The sequence below is a fragment of the Myotis daubentonii genome, chromosome 16 (genome assembly GCF_963259705.1).
Source record: "Myotis daubentonii chromosome 16, mMyoDau2.1, whole genome shotgun sequence".
Classification (NCBI taxonomy): domain Eukaryota; kingdom Metazoa; phylum Chordata; class Mammalia; order Chiroptera; family Vespertilionidae; genus Myotis; species Myotis daubentonii.
In genome coordinates this window covers 15926207-15948331 of record NC_081855.1, presented here as the reverse complement: position 1 = coordinate 15948331, position 22125 = coordinate 15926207, and the positions used below count along the sequence as shown (strand labels likewise).

General features: G+C 60.3%; 1 protein-coding gene across 3 annotated transcripts in view; it reads left to right on the top strand.

Annotated features, from left to right (window-relative positions):
* NTN1 (netrin 1) overlaps positions 1-22125 on the top strand; it is a 193604-nt gene that overhangs the window by 166531 nt on the left and 4948 nt on the right. For all 3 annotated transcript variants that reach the window (XM_059668642.1, XM_059668640.1, XM_059668641.1), the window contains exon 6: positions 8938-9012. In XM_059668642.1, coding sequence (XP_059524625.1) covers positions 8938-9012 — 75 coding nt within the window. The remainder of the gene's footprint in view (positions 1-8937; positions 9013-22125) is intronic.

Genomic DNA, 22125 nt, shown 5'->3' with positions numbered 1-22125 from the left:
GGTATCAACAGCTGTGGAGTTGGGGGACGATGAAGCTACACACACACACACACATGCACGCACACACACACACACACACGCAGCTCTTAGCAGCAGAAACCCCATGTGTTAGGAATACAAGTGTCACCTTGTTCAATACGGATGTCACCTCGTTACAGGATTCACGCCCACCACCCGTACGTGGTTCCCATCCTCACGGAAGAAGACTCACCTCAGAGTTCTAAGTGCAACATTGTATCCTCATTACAGTAAAATTAAAAATATGGATGAGACAAAACAGAGTCCCACCGCCCAGCATTTCGGTGCGTGGGGCACTCTTCCGCCATAAACCCAGCCCCTGCCGTGGGTGACAAGCCTCCTGCCAGCCACGCAGCCTCAGCTCTGGCTGGGCCCCCTCACCAGCTCCAGGCTCCCCTTTTTGTGGTTCCTCGCTCCCGCCTGGCCCTTTCCTGCCCCAGGCGTCTCACGGGGCTGATTCCCTGTCATCCTACCTGGCACCTCCTCGGACTGGCCTTCCTGTCTACGTGACGCTGCCCCTCCTGACCTCCCCCTGCCTCCCCATTCTCTCCTGTCAGTGTCCACTGTAGGAGCGTCTCTCATTTCTCTGCCGGCAGCACTCAGGAGAGTGTGTGTTAATGTGCACCCCAACCACATCGTACAAGTCTGCCTGACAGAGCCCTGTTCCTGTTGATCTAAGTGCGTCTCTCTGGTCAAGACGGAATGCTTTTCCTTCTCCCCTTTTCCCTCCTTCGTGAATTGCTTGTTCCTCTGCTTTGAACTTTAGGCCACTTGCCTTTTTTTTTTTTTTTTAATGATTCAGGAGAGCTCTTTCTATATCAAAGACACTAGTCCTTTGCCATCTAGTTTGTAAGCACCTTGGAGCTTTTTTCCAGTCATTTGCCCCCATAGGTTGTAAGGTACCCCACACCCAGCTGCTCTGAAGTGTATATTGCTAGAGGCTGCCTTGACTGGGGAGTCCGTGGCCTCTCTGAGCCAGAGCCAGAGTTCAATGGGCATTACGCTGTCGAGGCAAGGAGGGCTTGGAGGTGATAGAGTGGGTGCGTTTGGAGAGACGTGTGGGTGCTCAGCAGCTGCCTTGGACCCCAGCTTCCCAGAGAGGGCGCTGGGCGCTGGGCAAGGCAGTATGGGTGAGGGTGCCAACAAGGTGGTTTTACCAGGGGGACAGTTGCTCACTCACCTGTATTAGGACCAAGAGGTGCGAGCTGGCTTCACAGGGAGCGCCTCCTCCGTCCGCACCCCGCGACGGCTGTTAGGAACCTGTGGGTGGCCGCAGCCCCTGGGAAATTGCCCACTGAAAGCTGACTCTGCCTGAGGAGTTCCAGGCAGCGTGGTGGCTCCGATGGAACCCAAACACACTCCCTGGGCAGACGGACCTCACCTGTCTTTTGTCACCTGCTGGTGGGCAGAGTGGCTCAGCCCAAACGGTGGAGCCAGCGGGGTACCCTTCCTTGCCCCTTGAGCTCTCTTACCCCAGGACAAGGAACCAGGGGCCCCTCCCCGGTGTCCCGCCAGTGGCGTCTGAAACTCCCCCAGCCCTCCAGGTCCCTGTCCTGGGATGGACGGGGTAGCTGGGTGTCCCTCGCTCATTACTCGCACAGCCCCACCTTCCTGAGGCCCACGGCCCAGAAGCAGGGGCAGGGGTGCTGCTGGGAGCGAGACCTTGCCAGCTCCCCGCCCCACGCCAAGGGAGGCGCCAGATGCAGCGCCCCTGGCTCCAGCCAGGGACCGCTGGGCCCGCCTGCCATATGCTCAGGGATGAGCTTCGATCTGCCAAGCAGGCCCTCCCAGCAGGATTTTTGGCACCTGGGCACAGGAGGCAGACCAGAGGGCCAGCTACTCAAGGTGGAGGGAGAGGAGGGAGGGGCTTGGCCGCTGGGATTGGGCCTGCAAGGCCCCCTCTTGGTTCTTGGCTGTGGGTCGGTCAGCGGAGCAGGTGGGGGGAATAAAAGGGAGGGTTGGCTGCTCCCAGGATGCCAGCCAGCCAGCCAGGATGGGCCTGCTGCGAGCTGCAGATGGCGGCCTCGGGGTCTCCGCAGCTCTCCCCGGGACAGAGCCATCCCAGTGGGGAGCCAGGCGGTCCCCGTGTTTTTCCCTGGCAGCTCCCACCTCGTTGGTCTGTGCAGGTCTCCCAGTATTTACCTGTGCCCTTGACAGGGGCCCCGGAGGCTCCTCTGAGAGCGTGAGGGCAGGAGCTTTTTGCTCACCCCGGACTTACTACCTCTGTGTGGAGCCAGGGTAGTGGGGGCAGCGGGGGGGGGGGGGGGAGGGGGAGGCGCCCAGCCTTTGGGTCCAGTGAGGATGGGAACGTGCTGGGCATAAAATATTGGGACCCATTTGGTAAATGAGGTCAATTTACTGATCTGCAGGGTCTGTGTGTGCTTAAGCTTATGCTAGCTTTCATATTAGGGCTGAACTATATGAAACTGCTTTTTCTTTAAGGTGACAAATGATTGATTTTAGGCACTTTCATGTGGTTCATCCTAATAGCTTTCCATCTTTTTCTATGTTTCTGACCACATCACATTGCATGAAAAGGATGTGTCCTTTACATGTTCATGTGGACCCAGCCTTTGAAACTGTCTGGATCCAGCGAGTTCTTAGGATTATTTCTCTGTTCACCTTCTGCTCTCTCTCCTTTGGCTCAGCTTGGTCATTGATGTGATGCATTTCATTCAGACGTCCAAGATCCCAGCCTAAAGCTATTCAAGAGCCTTAGAATTTATCAAACCTTCTTTAGATCGTGGTTCTGCCCCCTTTCTCCTTCCTTTCTAATGTGTATGTTTCTCTCTTTTACTCATAATTAGACATGATAGTGTATTGTCTGTTTGGTTTTTGTTGTTGTTGTTTTTAGTTGGTTTTGGGGCTTTCTTGAGAATCGCTTCTTGGGTGTATTTATAACTTTTGAGATATTTAGTATCTACTTTATTAATATCTACATCTGTTGTTATTCTTTCCTCCTGCTTCAGGTTTTGTTTTGCGTGTTTCTGACTTGTAGAATTCAATATACTTCATTTATTTTCTTTATTTTTTGCTAATTTGTTGCATCGTGGTCAGGACATGTGGCCTGTACAGTGTCAGCCCCTCGGAATTGATTTAGCATTCTTGTATACGTATGTGTCTACTCCCTTTTGTATTTCTAACGTATTTGTTTAATGTACTTCACTAAGATGTTATTCCACACAAAATGTTATGCTAGAACAAGCCTGTGGGCCACCTGCCTCGTTTATTTGGCCCGTGTTAGCCTTTGAGTGTGACATGCTTGTTTTAGAAGCTTCCAACTTCTTCTCTAAAGTTGTAAACTTAAAAAGTTTGGCTTTATTTGGCTATGGCCCTCTGCAAAAGTTATTTCATGTACTTTGATCGGTTTTTCAATAGAGGTACATCCATTTACAGTCATTGCTCTTCAGTGATCTTAATGTATCACAATTGCTTTATATATGTCCACTTTTCCGGTGTTTTTTTTTTTTTCTTTTGGCATGTTACCTATAATTTATTTGCTATCTTCTCTGGTGTTTTGTGATGTTTTTCAAAAAGCACTATTTGATCTAATAGCTCCAAATTGTCAGAGTGAAGCTGAAATAGCATCTTTTGCATTCTCCTTACTTAACACAGAGAGTTGTATTTTCCACCTCACTTTATTTCTTAGTTTTTGTTAATATGATCTAAAGTTTCAGATCATATTTAGATCACATTAACGTATAGTTAGTATGATCTGAATTTTTGTAGTTATTTATACATACTAGCACATACACATTTTCTGATGTTCTCTTTGAAACATTTTAAAATTACTTTGATATTTGCCTTGTTTTAGAACCAAATTTGAAGTCTCTATGTTGACTGGTTTTGGTGCTCACCACCAGTATGTTCATACTATGACTTTCTCCTCTTAAACTCTTGATTGATTTCACGGTTGGGAAATAGTCTCAAGTATTTCTCTCAAAAAGGATACATGATTGGAATGTTTTCAGAACCCTTGCACACTTGAGAATGCCTTTTGTTTATCCTGGCCAGCATACATACAAGACAGTCCAGCTAGGTATAAAATTCTTGGGTGACAAACTTTTTCCTCTTCAGGACCCATAGACATTGTGCCATAGTCACCAGGCCAACCTCTCCTACTTGATTTTTAATCTGTATGTATTTTTTCCTCATCTTGGTATTTCATATGTTTTGCAAAGATATGTCTAGGTGTTGGTGTCTTTTCCTTGACGAAAAACATACCAGCGAGCCCTTTCCTTGGACGTACGTAGGTCTGTCTTTAGCTCAGGAATCCTATCGTTGATTGTTTCTATTCCACTTGGCCTCCACTGTAGTTCTCTTCCAATTATATGCCACCTCACCACTCTTCCCCTATTCCCTTATCATTTTCTCATTCAGAGTTTGCATGTCTCTATCCTCTTCCTCTATATTTTAGGAGAACTTCTCCAATTCATTCTCCATTTTCTGAATCAGTGTTCTACACTAAGTACCACTTTTCTTTACTGCCTCCAGAGTGGGTTTTAATTGTGCTGGGCTTTTAGGTTTTTTTTTTTTTTTTTCAGCTCTTTTATCTCTCCTACGTCGCTCTTTATGTGTCATATGTGTCATCATACGGCCTTTTCAGATTTGCGTAGTCTTCCCTTATGGCTTTCTTCTCCTAATTCATAGAGGATGTGTCTTTTTAGAATTCTTTTAGTCTGCCATACTCATTCGGTTACATATTTCCTATGACTGTTTTCCAGCTATGGCGACAGAACTTGAAGAGTTGTGATTGAGACCGTATGGCCTGCAAAGCCTAAAATATTTACTTTTGGCACTTTGCAATAACAACAAAAAAATTCACAGATCCCTGTGCTAGCATGACAGCTGGATTCCTGTTTAGCTCCAAGAGGGATGGCAAGGGACTGTTCCTCATTCTGACCAGCCTTTCCCCTCGGTTCACTTCTGCCCTGTAGAGCTGGCATTCCTCTGTCTCCTCGGCCGATTTTCTCAGTCTCTGCATCGATAACTTGGATAAAAAAGCAGGTTCAGATACCTCCTGCAAACACCGTCCTTCCAGTCCCTGCCCTTCCTTATGCTTCCCCTCCCTGAAGGAGGCCACTGTGACCAGGCCCCGCCCACTTCCTGCCCATTTGTTTTCTGGTTGTTGTTTCTCTGTCATTTTTCCTTCATTTTTTTTTTTTTTTTTAGGATCTTTCTGCTCATCAGACAAAGAACTGTGTCCGGAGGTAAAACCTGGACAGGTTTAGCATGTTCCACCACCATCTGCCTTTAATTAATAGAGATTGCTCCCAGATTCCAGCACTGGGTCATCTATCAGTTTCGTTTCTGGCATTAGTGTGAATTTTCATTTTTTTTTCGTTGTCTTTATAGCTATTTTGGAACAGAACAAGGAGGGGCTCCACGGGTGACTGCCAAGTAGATGCCATTTTGAGGGAGTCGGAGCTGCGTTTTCAAGCTGGGTTGTCCATCTCGAAGCAGTCTCCGCAGCTTAGTGCGCATGTGACCACAGAAGACGAGGCAGGGACGTTTTCCTTACCCAGGGACCACTTGTCCAGTGACCTCAGCCCTCGGGAATCCAGCCCACGCAGAGAGCCCCCAGAGCCAGGGAGCTGCCGTGGTGTCCGCGCCCCGGAGCTCACTGGCTTCACCCGCAGGAGAGCAGCGCGTGTCCTAGTCCAGCCCCGCCAGGCTGGGGATGACTTCCTGTTTCCTTAGCTCACAACTAAATTGGAAGCATCGAATAGGACCCCCCCCCCCTGCTCCTGACACACACACACACGCACACACACATACGCACGCACACACACAACTGCACACGTTCAGAGGCTGGCTCCGTGTCCTGCAGGAGCCTGCGTGTCGCCGTGTGAGCGCCATCTCCCACACAGGCTGGCCTTCCCCTGCCCAGCTGGGTGCTCTGTGCAAGTTCTGGGTGCGGGGACTCCCTCCCCTCCTCCACAGCTACCCCTGATCCAGACCGTGGCTTCTAACCCTGGCTGCACATTAGAATCACCAGGGAACTCTGTGAGTCTGGACACTCAGGGCTGCCCCCCCACCAGTGACGTCAGAATGTCTCAGGGTGGGACGCAGGCATCCGTGTGTTTTACAGCTTCTGGGTGATTCCACTGTGTGGTCCAGGCTGGGAACCAGGGGTTGGGAGCACAGACTGCAGCTGGGATCTCCCATCTGTACGTGGGGCTGATGGGCAGGGTAGAGGGCCGTGTCTCGGGCCCCGTTGGTCCGTGTGAGTGGCTGCCACTGCTGAGGCACAGACTGGATAGTTCCGGGGTGGCTGTGATTCGTCAGGCCGGGTCCGGAGCTCCAGCTAACTAGGCAGTGATGGCGGCCACACGTCCTAGTATGCTTCCTGTCTCAGGTGGGTGTTTGGCTCTGAAAAGAGAAGCTGAAGATGAACCAGGAGGGAGTGATGAGAGGGAGGGAGGAGGTGAGAGCTGGAGGTGCAGGCTAGGTTGTCCCAGGACTCAGCCACCTGCCCTTCTGCCCCGCAGGGCAGAGCTTACAGGGGCGGGCACCTGGGGACCTTTCCATCTCTAATGTCCTGGTCTTTAAGGGGGATTCGGTCCCTGCCTCACTGGTTGCTGTGAGGCTAATAGCAGACAGGCCTCAAGGCTCTCTCTGGACCCGCTGTCGCCTCAGCTGAGATGCAGGATGTGCTGGACCCTGCAGAGGAGGCAGTGTGCACGTTCCCTCCTCACCTGAGTGCAGCACCAACAGGGGCCAGTGACTTTCCTGAAAAATAACCAGAAAGCGACCAGAGTGGATTCAAGGCTGTCCCTGGAATGACGTCACCCGGCACCACTTACATTCCAATTCGCTTCCCTAAGTGGAGAGAGCAGGCGGGATCCCGGCCAGCGCACTCGGGACCACAAGGACTTACGCACGACCTGGGTTTAGCCGCAGCAGTGGCTTTGCTGTGAGCGTCATCTGGCCCTGAGCTGGCAGAGAGGGCTCTTCCCGGCAGTGAAGCGCCCTGACGGTGGTGGTGACGATGGTGGTGACGGCGCTACTTATCTGGTGCCCAGGCCTCCATCCCCTCTCAGCTCCCCCTCTCGGATTTGGCCATGGTAGATGCAGGCCAGGCTCTCAGGACGCCCCAGGCCCTGCACCCCCAGCAGGTTCTTCCTGCAGTAACCCGCCGGCCGTCCAGCGGGCGGAGGGACTGGTCCTGCGCCTCCGGTGCATCTGGTCAGGGCATCCCAGGGCGGGGCCCAAGGCTCAGACCCAGGGGAGCTGGCAGGGGGCTGTTTGTTCTCCATTCCCGAGACTGGTTTCTAACTGGGTGCCCAGGAAGCTGGCTCGGGAGGCAGTAGGCAGCTGCCAGCTGTGACGCTCAGGGCAACGGGGCGGAGCCGTTTCAAAGTTATTTGAGGCACCGTCCGTGTATTGCAGGCCCCTGAAGGAAGCAGCGACCTCCGATGGGGTCAGCGGCTGACTCTGGGGTCATCTCTGAATATCCTCTGCAGACTTCAGCCAGGGGTTGGGGCGTTGGGCACTGGAGGCCCAACTTCATGCCCTGGCTTTGTCCTGTGCTCCCAACCCAAGTCACTGCTTTCCCCTAACTTGGCCTCAGTTTCCCACTCTGCACAGTGAAGGGCTGGCCAGTCACATGTCGGCATGTGTGTGTCCCCTTCACCATTTTAGTCACCCTCCCACCCTCCCCAGGACACACACCCCACCCACTCCCAGCACCCCAGGCTGTCATCGCTCCTAGAACAGGGGGCCTCCACGGCCCAGGCCGGCCTGGCTGCTCCCGCGGGCAGTCCAGGAGTTGCTGGAACACGGGGCACTCCTCGTCCCCAGCTCTGAGCCTGACACGCACGCCCACCGAGGGACTGCCGTGTTTACTGAGACCCAGCATGGCGTAAGCACGGGGACACTCATTTTGACATCTCAGCCTCGGTTCTAGGTCCAGTCTTGGTGCTAGCTGTCTGGGATGCATTGGGCAGGCGGCCTCAGTTTTTGTATCTGCAGCATGGGAATAGCACCCACCCATCCAAGAATGTTTGTGAGACTTGAACGGGATCCAACGTGTCAAGTAGTGGTGCCGGGAGGCCGGGATGAATCACTGGGCCTCTGTGGTGGGCTGGGCGCCAGACGTGGACCTAGGGAAGGCATTGTACCACCTCAACTGCAGAGCAGCAGGAGCCCGCGGGGGCCGGGGGGGGGGGGGGGGGCGGGCGTGCTGGGCTGGGGTTGGAGGTGTGCCTTGGGTGGGTTGCCATAGGCCACCCCCAGGAGAAGCAGGCCTGATTTCTGGCCAGGCCCGGGGCCCTCCACATCCCGCCTGGCTCGCACTCGACTGGGGGAGCCCCGAGGTGCTCCCCGGCGGCTGCAGCCAGGCCGCCCTGTGTCAGCAGTAGGGCCCATTAGAACTGAACTCGTCTTCGGGGGCATTCTATTTGCACACTCCAGAAGAGTGGACACCAACGGGGTTTTCTAATACTTCACGGGCTGCTAATTTCCTCTCTGACCCCTTTTGTTGGGGCCTGACCCCAGCCAGAGGCTCCACGCCATGAAAGCCAGCGCCTGACACAGACCCGGGCGCGGGCGACAATGAGGCCTCTATCGGCTTTAATCAGGCTCCACTTGCGTCTCTGAGCGGGGGAATTTGTGTGGCTCAGAAGCCCTGGGTGGCGCAAAGTGGGAGCCCCCAGCGTCCCTCCCGGAGGCCAAGGGGGCTGCAGGCAGGGCTGAAGGATTCCTCAGGCCGGGGGGGGGGGGGGGGGATAGGAGGGGTGGGGGGCCTTTGTCCCAAAAGCCTCTTTAGAAGCCAGGCCTGCCCTGAATGGCCGCAGCCGGCCTGGCCCGGGGGTATCACGGGGCCTCTGGGTATTTAGGGAGGTGGCCCCGCCTCTCGCCGAGGCCTAGTCAGCACCAGCCTAATTAGGTTTTGTTTGTGCTCTCCCTCCCCTGCAGACTGTGATTCCTACTGCAAGGCCTCCAAAGGGAAGCTGAAGATCAACATGAAAAAGTACTGCAAGAAGGACTATGGTGAGTGAGGCGGCGGGGCGGGCGTGGGACCAGCGAGGAGGCGGCGGGACAGGCGTGGGACCAGTGAGGAGGCGGCGGGACGGGCGTGGGACCAGCGAGGAGCGAGGAGCGGGTCGGTGCCAGTGGCCCCGAGTGGGTGGGTGATGCAGTCCCTGTGACCGAGCAGGAGCCGAGCGGACAGATCCCACGCCCAGGACTTCTCATCCCTTCCACCTCGGTCCTTGGCGGCGAGGGGCACCAGGGCCACAGGGCGTGAGGACCCGGGTACCCCAGCCCTGCAGGGCGGTGCCCACGCCAGCGGGGGGCGGCCTCGGACCCGTCCATTCTGTGCACATTCGGCCTGAGTCTCTGTTGCTCAAAGGGAGCTCCATGGTGCGTTTGAGACGCAGATCCCTGACGCTACCTCCTCTGGGGTTGACTTCAGAAGGCGATGGGGTTGGGCCAGGAGCAGCACGTTGTCACTCTGATCCACGGGAGCGTGAACACGGCCAACCGGAGCCGCGCGGCTGCCAGCCTGGGTGCCGCCTGCAGATTCCGTCACTGAGCCCTCGGGCTGTCTAAGCTGGGGAGGGTCTCCCGTCCCCCTACTCTCCCCTCCCCGGGGACAGTGAGCCCCCTGCCCCCTTTCCCCAGGGAGCTCCCTTTCCCGCCTCCTTAAGCGTCTGCTGAGAGTCCGGTGTGGGCCCGCCCGGCGGGAGGTGAGGCGGCGGCCTCGTGATTCTGGGCCCTGAGCGTTCTCACTGGCCAGACACCATGTGACACAGGGGCACAGCCTGGCCTCGGTCCTGGTGGCGGGAGACGGACGGGGAGCCTGCAGGAGGGGGAGGCCGTGTTGGCCACAGGTTGTGTGCAAAGGGCAGAGGGACAAGCAGACAGAAGTCGGAGAGTCATTCAGCCGCTGCCCCCTGGCAGGGCAGGAAGGCCCTGTGGAGACGGGCGTCCTCCTGGTCGCCCAGCCAGGACGTAGCACAGCCTAGAGGCAGCCCCCGGGGCTGTGAGGCCAGGCCTGGCGCCTTCCCGGGGGGCTCCTCCTGGCCTGGGGGCCGGGGGCGAGCCCAGGCTGTCCTTGCAGGCCCCGCGCCCCTCACCATGCCTCCCCTGCCCTCCCCCCCACCCCCACTGCCCAGGATGGGCAGGAAGGGGAAGGATAGGCAGCCACGTGGGCCAGGGTTGTTTCCACGCTGGCTTGAAGCGCCCCTGAGTAGACGCCGGGGAGGGGCCGGGACGAGAGAGCTGAGCAGGCTTCCTGTCAGGAGCTGACCCACAGCCGGTTCTGTTTTTCGAGTGAAAAAGGACAAATTGGACTTTCGTTTAAAAGTTACCAAAACGGATCCCGTTTCCACCTGGTTCCGTTGGACTCCGTCCTGTTTTGTTCTCTCCTGACTCCTCGTCCTCCATGGAATTCCACCTTCACGCCCCTGCCATTCCCCCGGACACGGCCCCTCCGAGCTCTCCAGGCCTCCTCGCCCACCAGCTGGCAGCCCCTCTCTCTGCCCAAGGGGCCCAGTACCCTCTCTTCATAGACCCAAGCGTCCCCGGCCTGCCTGCGCCCTGTCCCCGCTGGGGCCTCCCTGGGGCACGGGCCCCGTTCCTGCTGCTGGTGGGGATGGGAGGGCACAGCCTCTGGCTTGCACTTGACCTCTGCTCCCTGACTCAGCCCTTGCCTTCCCTTCGCCCCTGACACCCCCAGGGAGGATCAGAACGGAGCAGGGGTCAGAGGGGGCAGGCCTCAGTTCCCTGTTGCCCCAGGTGGGACCTGGCCGGCTGGGACGGTGACTGACCAGTGGCAGCCCAGCCTCTGCTCCTCCCACAGGCCCTTCCCTGGGTCCCCTCTGCTCCCCGCATTACGTTTAGCCCAGGCCCCCATGCTCACCTTTCCAGACTTCATTGAGACGCCCCAACGCCCCCCCTCCCGTCCCCCACACCCATTGCCCAGGCAGGACGTGAGGAGTAGCACATGCAGGGAGCTGACCAGGCCTGGAGCTCTGACCTTTGCTTTAATGCCTCCTAACCCCGCCCTTGGCCTGTTACTCCAAGGCCAGGACTGGCACTTCCCCTTCCATTCCCCCCCAAAACATTGGGGGGTTCTGTTCCCCAGGATTGTCCCTGATACTCTTGGGGTCCTCCACTCAGCTCAGCATCGAGGCCTGTGTGTGGAGAGGCAGGCAGGGAAGGATCAGGAAGGAGGTGCGGGGGCTTCTGGGGACGGCTTACAGGAGCCCACGGGGGAGTGGGGAGGGCCTCGGGGAGGGTTCGGTGAAGAAGGTGTGAGTGGTACCCACGGGTCCGGGCTGGGCCCACGGGCACAGCAGGGACAGCCCTCCCCCCCCCCAGCCCCCTGCAGCTGCAGGCCTGGCTCTGAGGCTGGGGCGGATCCTATTGGGACCCTGGACCCTGAAAGGAGTGTGAATAGGGGTGTCCCTCCCACCCCAGGAGCAGACCAGGGCCGGCCCCGGGATCGATGAGCAGGGAGCGGATGAGGGGGTGCTGGCCTGGGGCTGGGTGAGGAGGTGAGGCCAGGCAGGGAGACCAGACCAGGGCGGCAGGATTGTGGGGGGGGGGGGTTTGCGGGCGGTCAGAGAGGCCGTCCAGTGTCTGCCCTCTGACCGACACCCCAGCGGGGAGCCAATTAGGAAACACGGTTCCTTCACCTACAGACGGGCCCTGGGATGTTCCAGCAGCTGCTAATTAGAACCTTGGGTCTGCCGCCCCGCCCGCCCTGGGAGAAGAGCGGCCCCTCTGAGGCCAGCTCAGCGCTGGTGTTGCTGGTGCAGAACAAGGGTCCGCTGACCTGGGCAGCGGTCAGTAGGGCGCGAAGCTGGGGAAGCGGGCAGTGAGGCCGGGTGGGGTGTGCAGGTCCCACCCTGTGTCTCTTGGGCATGTTTGCCAGTGAGAGAGGGCCCGGCCTGGGGAGGGTTGGGGTGGGCACCTGGCAGGGCAGGAGGGCATTGGGGTGGGGGGGTCTCAGGGCCAAGCCCCTCCATGCTTCTCACATTCACCCGAGAGACCGCAGGGCAGGGCAGGGCAGGGTGGCCGGTCCGTTTCTTCTACAGGGAAAGGGCGCACAGGTTCCGGGTCTGCTCTGGGACGTGGGACCGGGAGCCACAAGCCCGGGCCTCAGTGTCCCCATCTGTCAAATGGAGGTGTGACCCAGGGCACCTGACATCCCCTAGATGAGCCAGCCCGGCCCCACCCAGCCCGTGCCATCCCCCCGGGCAGGTCCACGGTGACACTGTCCCGCAGCCCCTCTCCTGGCCACCTCAGTCCTCTGATGCCCTCTAGGGGATCCGGCTCACCTTGCAAAGGCCCCCGAGAAAGCCGGTTGTTCATGGAAGACAGTTTTATTATCGCCAAGTGTCTCGGCCGGTCCTGGCAGCTCTGCAGGAAGCCCAGCCTTGGAGGTCTATCCTTGATGTGACGTTGCCATGAGTGTGCGTGTGTGACTGTGCGTGCGTGTGTGATTGTGTGTGTGTGACTGTGTGAGTGTGCGTGTGTGAGTGTGCGTGTGTGACTGTGTGTGTGTGTGTGTGCGCGTGTGTGACTGTGTGTGCGTGTGTGTATGACTGTGTGTGACTGTGTGTGCGTGTGTGTGCGTGTGTGACTGCGCGCGCGCGTGTGCACGTGTGTGGCTGTGTGTGCGCGTGTGTGCGCGCGCGCATGTGTGTGTGTGAGAGTGTGCGTGTGTGAGTGTGTGCGTGTGTGACTGTGTGTTTGTGTGTGTGCGCGCGTGTGTGTGTGCGTGCGTGTGTGTGTGTGTGTGTCCGCCACAGAGTCTGTGCCCTGCGCCCTCTGTGCCCTGTGGCCCGTGTCCTGGGAGCCAGCGGAGTCTGGGCAGTGAGAGTGCCGGGCGCACCTTGTTCCAAGCATCGGTTGTGCGAGACCCTGACCAGGCCCAACCAAGGGCTGGGCACCTCGGCTGGCGTGGGAAACACCCCCTGTGCTCCCAGCCGACATGGCAACACGGCGTGGAAGGGGCAGAAGAGCACCCTCACCCCACCCGTGGGCCCAGGCTCCTCCTGACTCCTCCCAGGCCCTGCCCCTCAGCCTCCCGCCTTCCTCTTTCCCTCCGGCCTCGACTCCACCTTGTCCCTGTGCTCCCTGGGGGAGCCCCGTGGGGTCCTCTCACCTCCTCACGTTTGCACAACCTCCTGTCATCTCACACAGCCACTCTGCACAGGCACTCCCATGCACATGCACACACAAGCACATGCACACACATGCACACCTACACGCATGCACGCACAGGCACAGCGGTGCATAACCGAAGGAGTCCTGCTCCCTCACACAGCCATCCCCACCCCCAGTCCTCCCCGCCTTGGTGAGAGAGGGCCCAGCTTGGGGGTTGGGAGGGCACCGAGCAAGGGGTTTGGGGTGTGCCCCTAGACTCCATTGAGGGCCCCATCCTGCTCTGGGAGCTGAGCTTGCAGATGTGGAGGAGACGGGCCTAGTCCCCAAGGAGGTTACCGTCCAGGAGGAGCGCAGGCACGCAGACGGGAGCATAGAAGGCGGGTGTGTGGCGGGGCCCAGCCTGAGGCGGCAGGTGCAGGGGAGCCGTCCTCTGAGCGGGGTGGGAGGAGGGCCTCCTGGGGGTGGGAGCCGTCCTCAGTGTTCACTGGGCAAAGCAGGGCTCCCAGGCAGAGAGCGTTCTCCAAGCACAGAAGTGGGCACAGGCTGGGAAGTGGGGGGAGAGCAAGCCTGGGGCGCTGGGTGCACAGGGCCCGGGGGAGTCTTGTGTGGGCCTCAGCAGTCATATTCACGACCGTGTCCAGAACCCTTCTGACCCCCCGCACCTCCCCGCCCCCCCCCCCCCCGCCCCGGTTCAGCTCCTGCCCACTCCCCACGCCGCTGCCTGGGGCGGCCGGGTGCTGCCGCCGGCCTCATCCTTCCCCTGAGGTTCAGACAGAGGGAGACAGACAGCTCACACTCGGCAAGGTGAGGTCATCTCACTTTTGCCAGTTCTTGGAAAAATTATCCGTTCCCAGAAATGTTTATTAGTCACCCCTTTTGTTGAAAGACGTTTTGGCACCACCAGATGGAAAAATCCGAGTGCTTCACAAGAGGATTCGTCTGAGCGCTCCTCCTCCGAGAGCCCGGAGGGGCACTGCCGAGGGCACAGCTCGAAGGGAGGTCTGCGGGCACCTGTGGGGGAGCTGGGCGCGTTAGGCTGTGCGCATTCACGTGTGCTTTTGGGGGCCCCTGGCAGAGGTGGGCCTGGGGACCTAGGTGGGACCTCGGTTGGTAGCAACACACCCCGTGTGCCCTGGTACCGCCTGGGGCAGTGGAAACCCGAGGGAAGAGCCTGCCAGGCCAGCGCCTGCTCCCTGCCCTGTGGGCCCTGGACCGGGCACCTCACCGCCTGTGCCCTCATCCTGTGGAACCCTCAGAGCACCGGGAGGCAGGGATGTGTTCGTCAGTCAGATGTTGAGGTGCAACCCGATGAAACAACGTGCCCACAATCAGGAGCCCCAAGGCGAGTCTTCCTCCTCCTGTGCCAGGACCCCGAGCCTTGGGCAGCACAGAGTGGCACTCAGTCCCTTAGGAGGCTCCAGAGCTGGTGGCCTCACGGGCCCCTGGGCTCCCAGCTCCTGGAGGCCTCAGGGGAGGCCACAGAGATGTCTTCACGGGGCCACCATGCTGTTGAGGTGACCGTCACGGGGGATGGAGCCGAGGTGATGGGTGTCCCAGCAGGAATGTCAGTGACGGTGGCAGAGGTGGGGTGGGCACAGCCATTTCGGTGAGAGGCTTGGCCTCACGGTAGAGGAAGGTCCTGGGCAGAGGCAGATGGTGGAGGTGGGCGCGGGGATGGGGGTGGTGGGTGCCTGCAGAGGGCCGTGCCTGCCGCGGGCTGGAGGGTGCGATGCTGGTGGAGGTGGGAGCCGCTGCCGGCCCTTGCTCAGCTGCTGCGAATTGGTGAGCAGGGTGGGCAGGCGAGGCGCACACTGGGCCTCTCTCTCTCCGGCTTGCCCCGGGCACATGGGGCCTCTCAGCACAGGCTGGCCTCTCCCCTCTACACCCCTCCCCCTTCCTTTCCTTGACCTTGAGGTCAGTAGCTATTCCGACCAAGAGCAATCCCTTCACGTGCGGAGAACCGGGCGGTACTGGCCGCGTCCTGGAGACAGAGGTGGCGTCTGCAGCACCGTGACTGTGGGGCTTGGGTGTGAGTGCAGGTGGTAGAGGAGCACCTGGGGTTGACCCCCAGAATGAGGGCTGCTCGGGGAGCCGGCAGTGGGCAGGATCCTGGCTGAGGCTGGGGCAGCTGCCCATAGTGACTGGAGAGCCAACCCCCCCCCCCCCCGCCAAGCGCTGCCCGGAGCTCTGGGGGGCAGGACGCAGACCAGCCAGCAGCACGTGTCATGTGTTTCAGAGGCTCACTGACCCTTCCCTGGGGGTCACTGGCCCCCTGGGGTCCTCCGATTTCCCCACCAGATGTGACCTTCCCCCTTCCCCCCGGGAGTACCAGCCCCATATGGAGGCCAGATGTGGAGCTGGGTCCGCGTGAGTCAGCCTGGGTCTCGGAATGTGGTGACCACCAGGTTGGGCAGGGAGGGCTGGTGGGCCCCAGGGACAGCTCAGCATAAAAGCCCACAGGGTGCGACGTGGATGGGGGCCTCCTGCCGTGGTCGGGGGCTCTGCAGTCCTTCCCAGCACGGTGACTTCGTCCCCGCAGACAGGGCCCCCGGGAGTCAGGCTCGGCCCCTCCCCGCGGACTCCATGGGGGCCTGCCCCGGGGCCTAGCAGCTCCCAGCCCTCCTCTGTCCCCCTCTCTGGAGCTCCCTTCTGTCTTTGTTCCCCACACTGTCTCCCCTCCTCTGGACATCCTGGTTTTAGGACAGGAGGGGCCGGTAGGGGAGGCTTTCAGGGGCCACAAAAACCATCCAGTGAGCAGCGCCTCCTTCCCTTTCACAGACGGGGACACTGAGGCGCCCAGTGGGGCTGGGGAGGCGGGTCTGTCCGAGGTGCCGGAGCCGTCGGGCGGGGGACACCCGGTGTGCTTCTTGGGCGGCCACACAGCATCCTCTCTCCACCCACCGGGGCCGGTCTCTGGAGTCACGGAGCACTGGTCCCACCCACGCCGGGCCCAGGTGGGCGTTGTCCCCAGTGGGTTGATCTGGTGGGTCCAGATGCCCCCTTCCCCTGAGATGAGTACCTTTGTCACCGAGCACCGTATCACCCAGTCCCTGACCCTGGGGCTTCCTCCCGAGACCTGCCTGTTTCTGGGAGGCAGTCTCCACACACCTGCCACTCCGCCTGCCTGCGCGGGGCCTGCATTCATCCCCAGGCTGAGGGTCACCCTGAGGCTTGGTGCCCAGCGGGGCTGTGTCCGGGCTGGATCCCGCTTCGGTTCCAGGCCTGAGCCCCTTTCTTTGGTTCTCCTTAGAGGAGCGGTTTCACCCTTGCAGGGCGCTTTGATTTAGGAGCTAGAGCCGACTGTGCCATCAGAGGCTCATGGGACGAAGGTGGCCGCGGGGTGCCCACTCCTAGGATAGGGCTGCACGCGTGCCCTGGGAGGGGCCCAAGGGGCCAGCCCAGCTGGGAGGAGGCTCTTCTCTCTCCTGCCAGCGGCTCCCTGGAGGCTGGGGAAGGGGTTGTGGTCAGGACTGGTGTTGGGTGCTCTCAGGTGGGCCACACTTCCCGGGGAGCAGATATAACTGCAGCCAGAGCCCCCTCTGCATCAGGCATTCTGGGAGCCCCAGAGGCCGGGGGCCCTGAGGGACGTGGGTGATCAGGGGCCTGGGCTGATGCCATGTGGGGAAAGCCGACCTCCCGCCTTCTCCAGAAGCTGGGACCCCACTGATGCCAAGGGCGTGGGGGACACTCATTGCTTGGCCTCCCCAGCCAGGTGGTCCCCAGCGGCACAGCCAGCCAGCCTTGCCCTCCATGGGGGGCGGGTGGGGGAGCAGGCGGGGTGCTCCATGTGGGGGCGGGTGGGGGAGCAGGCGGGTGCTCCAGCCAGCCTGGAGCAGGCCTAGGTAGTGGGCATCTCATGAGGCTGGGTGAGCCCTTGGGCGGGGGGAGAGAGACTCGCCCCTCCTCAGGGCGTCACTCTGGCAGCTCTGGCCATGCCCATGGTAGGTGGGCGGGGGGGGGGAGGCACCGCATTAGGAGCCCCCCGGGCTGGCCTAGCTCCCCCTGACTGGGAGAGGGAGACGGCCGGGGCGTCCTCCCTGGTGCGGGCTCCCTCCTTGGCTGCTTGTCTAGGAGACCAGCCCTGGTGATGAGGGCACCTGGCCGGGCAGGACCGGCCCCCCCAGGCCCATCTCCTACCTGACGCCTGTCTGAGTTTGGCCCCCATTCCCAGACCTCCGATGTCCCTTCCCCGGGGGCTCCTCGTGCAATCCGATGGTCTCAGGCATCTAACCCCTTCCCCTCCCAAGCACGGAGCCTCAGAACCAGGACCTGGCGGGGACACTGAGGCAGCCTCCCATGCTGTTGGTTCTGAGAGGGAGGCGTACCAGTCCTCCTTCGGCTGAGGGAGAAAGGGGGAACCTCTGGTTCTAAGTTGGGTGTCCCTACTTAAGCTCAGGGTAGGGCTTTTGGGGTGTGGGAGGAGGTCACAGCCCGGATTCCTGAGGATTCCAGGGGTGGGGTGTGTGTGGCTGGGGCTGGATCTGGCCACAGTGAGCCTCCGGCTCCTCCTCATTTAATGAAAGCTGGGCAGGGCTGCCATGACCCCACCTTGGGTGTGTGGGCCCTGCAAGCCCCCAGCCCGTGGCAGGTCGGCTTCCCCCGCACAGGCCCGGCCCTGCTCTCGGTTCCTTACCATCACGGGGGCCTGGGGAACATGTGGTCAGAGCCGCATTTTATGAAAGCAGCTGCGCCTCATGACGCGCTCTCTGTGCCGGGAGATTTATGGGGCTGCACGGCTTTAATGGTTTCTGTGGGGTTAGTGTCCTCCCCCATTCATCCTGGCCGCTGTCTCCGAGGCAGATGGGTGACAAGCCTCCCCGCACTGGACAGGAAGGTATGGGGGGTGGGGGAGGGGGGCTGACCACCCAAGCCTCCTCGGGAGGGGCCCGCTGCAAGCAGCCCGTAAATCCAGGAGACCTCCAGGAGGCAGGGACCCTCCCTGGGCCTGTGGGGGGAGGGGCGCAGCGGCACCACGGGGCCTGTGCCAAGGCCACGCCCCCAGGCTGCCCAGCAGGTTGTCTGTGTCAGGTGGGCTGGGCCAGCAGATGAATGAGCAACAACTGTATCCTCGCTGACCTAGCAGCTTTCCTAGAATCTGGTCCCGGAGCCTGGACTGTGATCCCCACATCTGCACGGGGTGGGGGGAGGGGAGGGCAGAGTCAGCGGGAAGCTGCCTCCTGCCCCTAACTGTCCGTGGTGGCGGCAACACCAGGCCCTCGAGGGCCCAGATCTGACAGGCTCCAGGTCTCCTGGGCCAGGGCTGCTGCTGGGCAGGGAGAGCGGCAGGCTTCGAGCGAGTGGGGGGAGGGCAGAGAGCATGTCCCACTTGGGAGGGACCCAAGCAGAGAGGGACCTGGAGCTCCCCACTGCGCAGGTTGCCTTTGACACCTCCTCAGTTCCCAGCGTGGGACTCTCGAGGTCAGGGCACCCGGGAAGCACAGCCAGAGGGCTGCTTCTATGAAAGACACACGGGAGCCTTGCCCTGCGTCTGGGGACGCAATGAACAGCTGCTGAGAGGACTCCCAGGCTGCCGGTGCCCGCCCCAGCCCCCTGCCCCTTGGCCAGAACCGGCCCAGCACTGGCCCAGGCTGTTCTGGCTGACTCTGGCCTCCATGGGCTTGATCCTCGGTCCCTTCTCGTCCCCTTGGGGTCACAGCATCCCTCCAGAGCCAGGCACAGGCTTCTGCCGAGGGACAGGCATGTGCCCCTGCCAGCGGGAGGGGCAGCGTGAGCGGCAGCAGGGGAAGTCGGTCCTCACAGCCCGCCCAGTAGCTGAGAAGGTCACCTGCATGAAAGGCCTTCCTGTGAGCCCCGGAATTGTGGGGGCGGCTGCAGGCTGGCTAACCCGCTGGCCGCCGTGGGCAGGGGTGTTGCTGCACAGGTGCGGGCAGCCCAGGACTGCAAGGCCAGGACACATGGCGCCTGGGGCCTGGTGCTGTGCTCTGGAGCCGCTCCCTTTGCCGGCGTCTGTCCATCCTGCAGACGGCAGCGGCCCGGGTGCCGCAGCTGCTGGGCGTTCTGGAGGAAGCCTCACCTGAACACAGGAGTTCTGGCCTCATTGGTGTCGGTTTAGGATGCCCTCAGTTTGGGGGGGCTCAGGTGTCCTGAGGACTGAAACTAGGTGGCCCGGGCGAGTGTTGTGGGGTGTATGTAAGGGGCCCGCCCTCAGGGACATGGTCCTGGGGTGGGCAGAGCCACCGAGGTCACCATGCCAGCGCCAGGCAGGCGATGCGCGCCCCCAGAGACCCTGGTCCTTCCCAGCTCCAGCAGCAGGGCTGCTGCCAGGCCGGGCCACGCCGTACGGCCTGAGCGCCGGGAGCCTGCTGAGCGGCTCTGCCTGAGGTCACCGCCTCAGTGTGTATTTTGAATATTTCAGCTGTATGTGCACTGCGGGGACTTGGCCCGTGCACTGCGTGTGCAGCTCATACTTGGTGGGCTGTGTAATGTGCGGAGGCGTTGCCAAGGGCAGCGGAAATGTGGACTTTTTCCAGGATAATCATGCGAATCCGACCACCACCCTCCCTGCACCTTCCCGGGCCTGTGCCGTCTCACCCCTGCCAGGAGCTGCCGGGTGGGAGGGGCACAAGGGCCGGTGCTTTGTCCCAACCGACCAGTGTCCCCGCGCTGACCCCTGGATTCTCGAGAGCAGCGAGGTGTCCAGGGGTGGGTACCCACACCCCCGGGCTGTGTCCTCAGTGTTAAACGGGTGCCCTTCCCCGTGCTGGCCGAGCCTGGGGAAGTGGGGTGGGGGCTGCTCTGGATGCCCTGCCTGGTGGTCCAGGGCAATCCTTAGGGTGGGGGGGGGTGAGGGGGGTGAGGCTCCAGGTCAGGAAGGTGGGGCCGGTGGCAAGTCCTCCTGTGAAGGGCCACGTCCTTGCAAGTGCAGGGAAGAGGAAGGCCTGGCCTCGCCCAGCCAGGTCTCAGGGCGCGCGGCCTCCCCAGCTCTGCTCCCGCCTGGCCCGCAGCCGAGGCCCAGCACCCGGGGTCCGGTGGCTGGGGCTGCCAGAACGAAGCCCCACAGACGGGGCTCGAACGACAGACATTTACTGTCTCACAGGCCTAGAGGCTGGAAGCACTAGGTCAAGGTGTCAGCAGGCCGAGCTCCTCCTGAGGCCTCTCTCCTGAGCTCGCAGGCGGCGCATTCTCGCTGTCTTCATGTGTCTGTTCCTCTGTGTGTGTCCCTGTCCCGTCCCCTCTTATGAGGACAGCAGTAGCTCCATTTTAACGTAACCACCGCTTTAAAGACCCCCATCTCCAAATACGGTCACCTTCTGGGGCACTGGGGTTAGGACTGCCAACATGTGGATTTGGGCGTCACACTTCCGTGCGTGACACCCACAGATGCTCAGGGCCTCGGATCAGTGCCAAGTTCTTCCGTGGCCCCAGCCAGAGGCGCCTTCTGCAGCGTCCTCGTCGGCCACCCCTGCCCACCCTGGCTGGGACACTGGCTGGCTGGCTGGGGGGAGGCTCATTCTGTATTCTGCTCAGTCCTGAGGAGAGGAAACCAGGGCTCTCAGGGAAGCGGGGGTGGCTCCCCGTTGCTTAGCTAAGGGGCACTCAGTTGCCACGGTGACCTCTGTCTGCACAGTCAAACACACACAACCCAGCCACTTCTCTCGGGCTGGAGGGTTCCCCGCCCCCATCAGAGTTCACACTGAGTGTTGAGTCCCTTGGTGACAAAAACATGGAAACGGTTGCCATGGCAGCCATTCTTTGGAGCCCTCAGACTGGAGTGCAAAGTTCAGGATGCCCGAGAACGGATGAAATGAAAATATGGGAAAATCTGCCACTTCCCTCACCCCAGAAGGATGCGTTGGATGGTGTTTCATGCTCCCCTGGGCCCAGCCATCCCTGCCCCTCCCATCACCCCGGGCCCAGGTGGGGAGAGGAGAGGCCCACAGAATCCTTGGGAGGAGCGGGCCAGCCTGGGAGGCCAGGCTGAACTGTGGGTGGGCCCAGTGCCTGCAGCTGTAATTGGGCAGGCGATGACCCCTAGGCACTGCCTGGGGACATGTCCTCCTGGTTGCTGAAGTCCCCGAGCCTGCTGTGACTCCGTTTCTCCATGTAATCTGGAGGGACAAGCGGCTGCCTCTTTCTCAGGGGGGACTCACACCCACTCAGCTGACAGGGTACTCCTCAGCCTGGTCCAGGGGTGATGGGTCCAGGGCATGCTCGGTGGGCTCAGCACCGAAGTCACCCTGTTCTGACCGAGGGGATGGGAATATGGCCCTGGGCAGACAGACCTGTCCCAGAGTGCTGGGGTGCAGTCAGTTCCCACAGAATTCCTCTAGTCTTCCTGGACACGAGTAGACGAGGGTCTGAGTCCATTAATGGAGGTCATGGCAGAGGCCTCTCCCTTTATCCACTGGACTGGGGAGAATGTGTCCCCCAGCAGCAGTTCCCCAAGTAGGCCCCATGGGGCTCTGGTGACTGAAATGCACCAACTCACCCTCCCCCTGACACACACAATTTATAGATTAAACTAGAGACCCAGTGCACGACATTTGTGCAGGGGGTGGGGGGGTTGTGTGTGCAGGCAGGTGTGTCCCTCAGCCCAGCCTGCGCCCTCTCGCAGTCCAGGACGCCTTGGGGGATGTCTGACTGCCGGTTTAGCAGGAAGCTGGCCTAAGCTGGCAGTCGGACATCCCCTGAGGGGTCCTTAGCGCTGCCACGGAGGTGGAAGAGGCTCCTGCCACCACCACTGTGCTTGCCAGCCGTGAGCCCGGCTTCTGGCTAAGCAGCGCTCCCCGTGGGAGTGCACTGACCACCGGGGGCAGCTCCTGTGCTGAGCGCCTGCCCCCTGGTGCCAGTGCGCACCATAGCGACTTGTCATTCTGCTGTTTGGTCAATTTGCATATTAGGGTTTTATTATATAGGATGCTCTGAAAAGTCCTGCAATAAGGGAATCTCTTGACTTTGTTTAAGCCAGTATTTGAAAAATAAGCTTTTTCTTTTTCTAAGTATTTTCTAGTTTTAAAAAGTCTC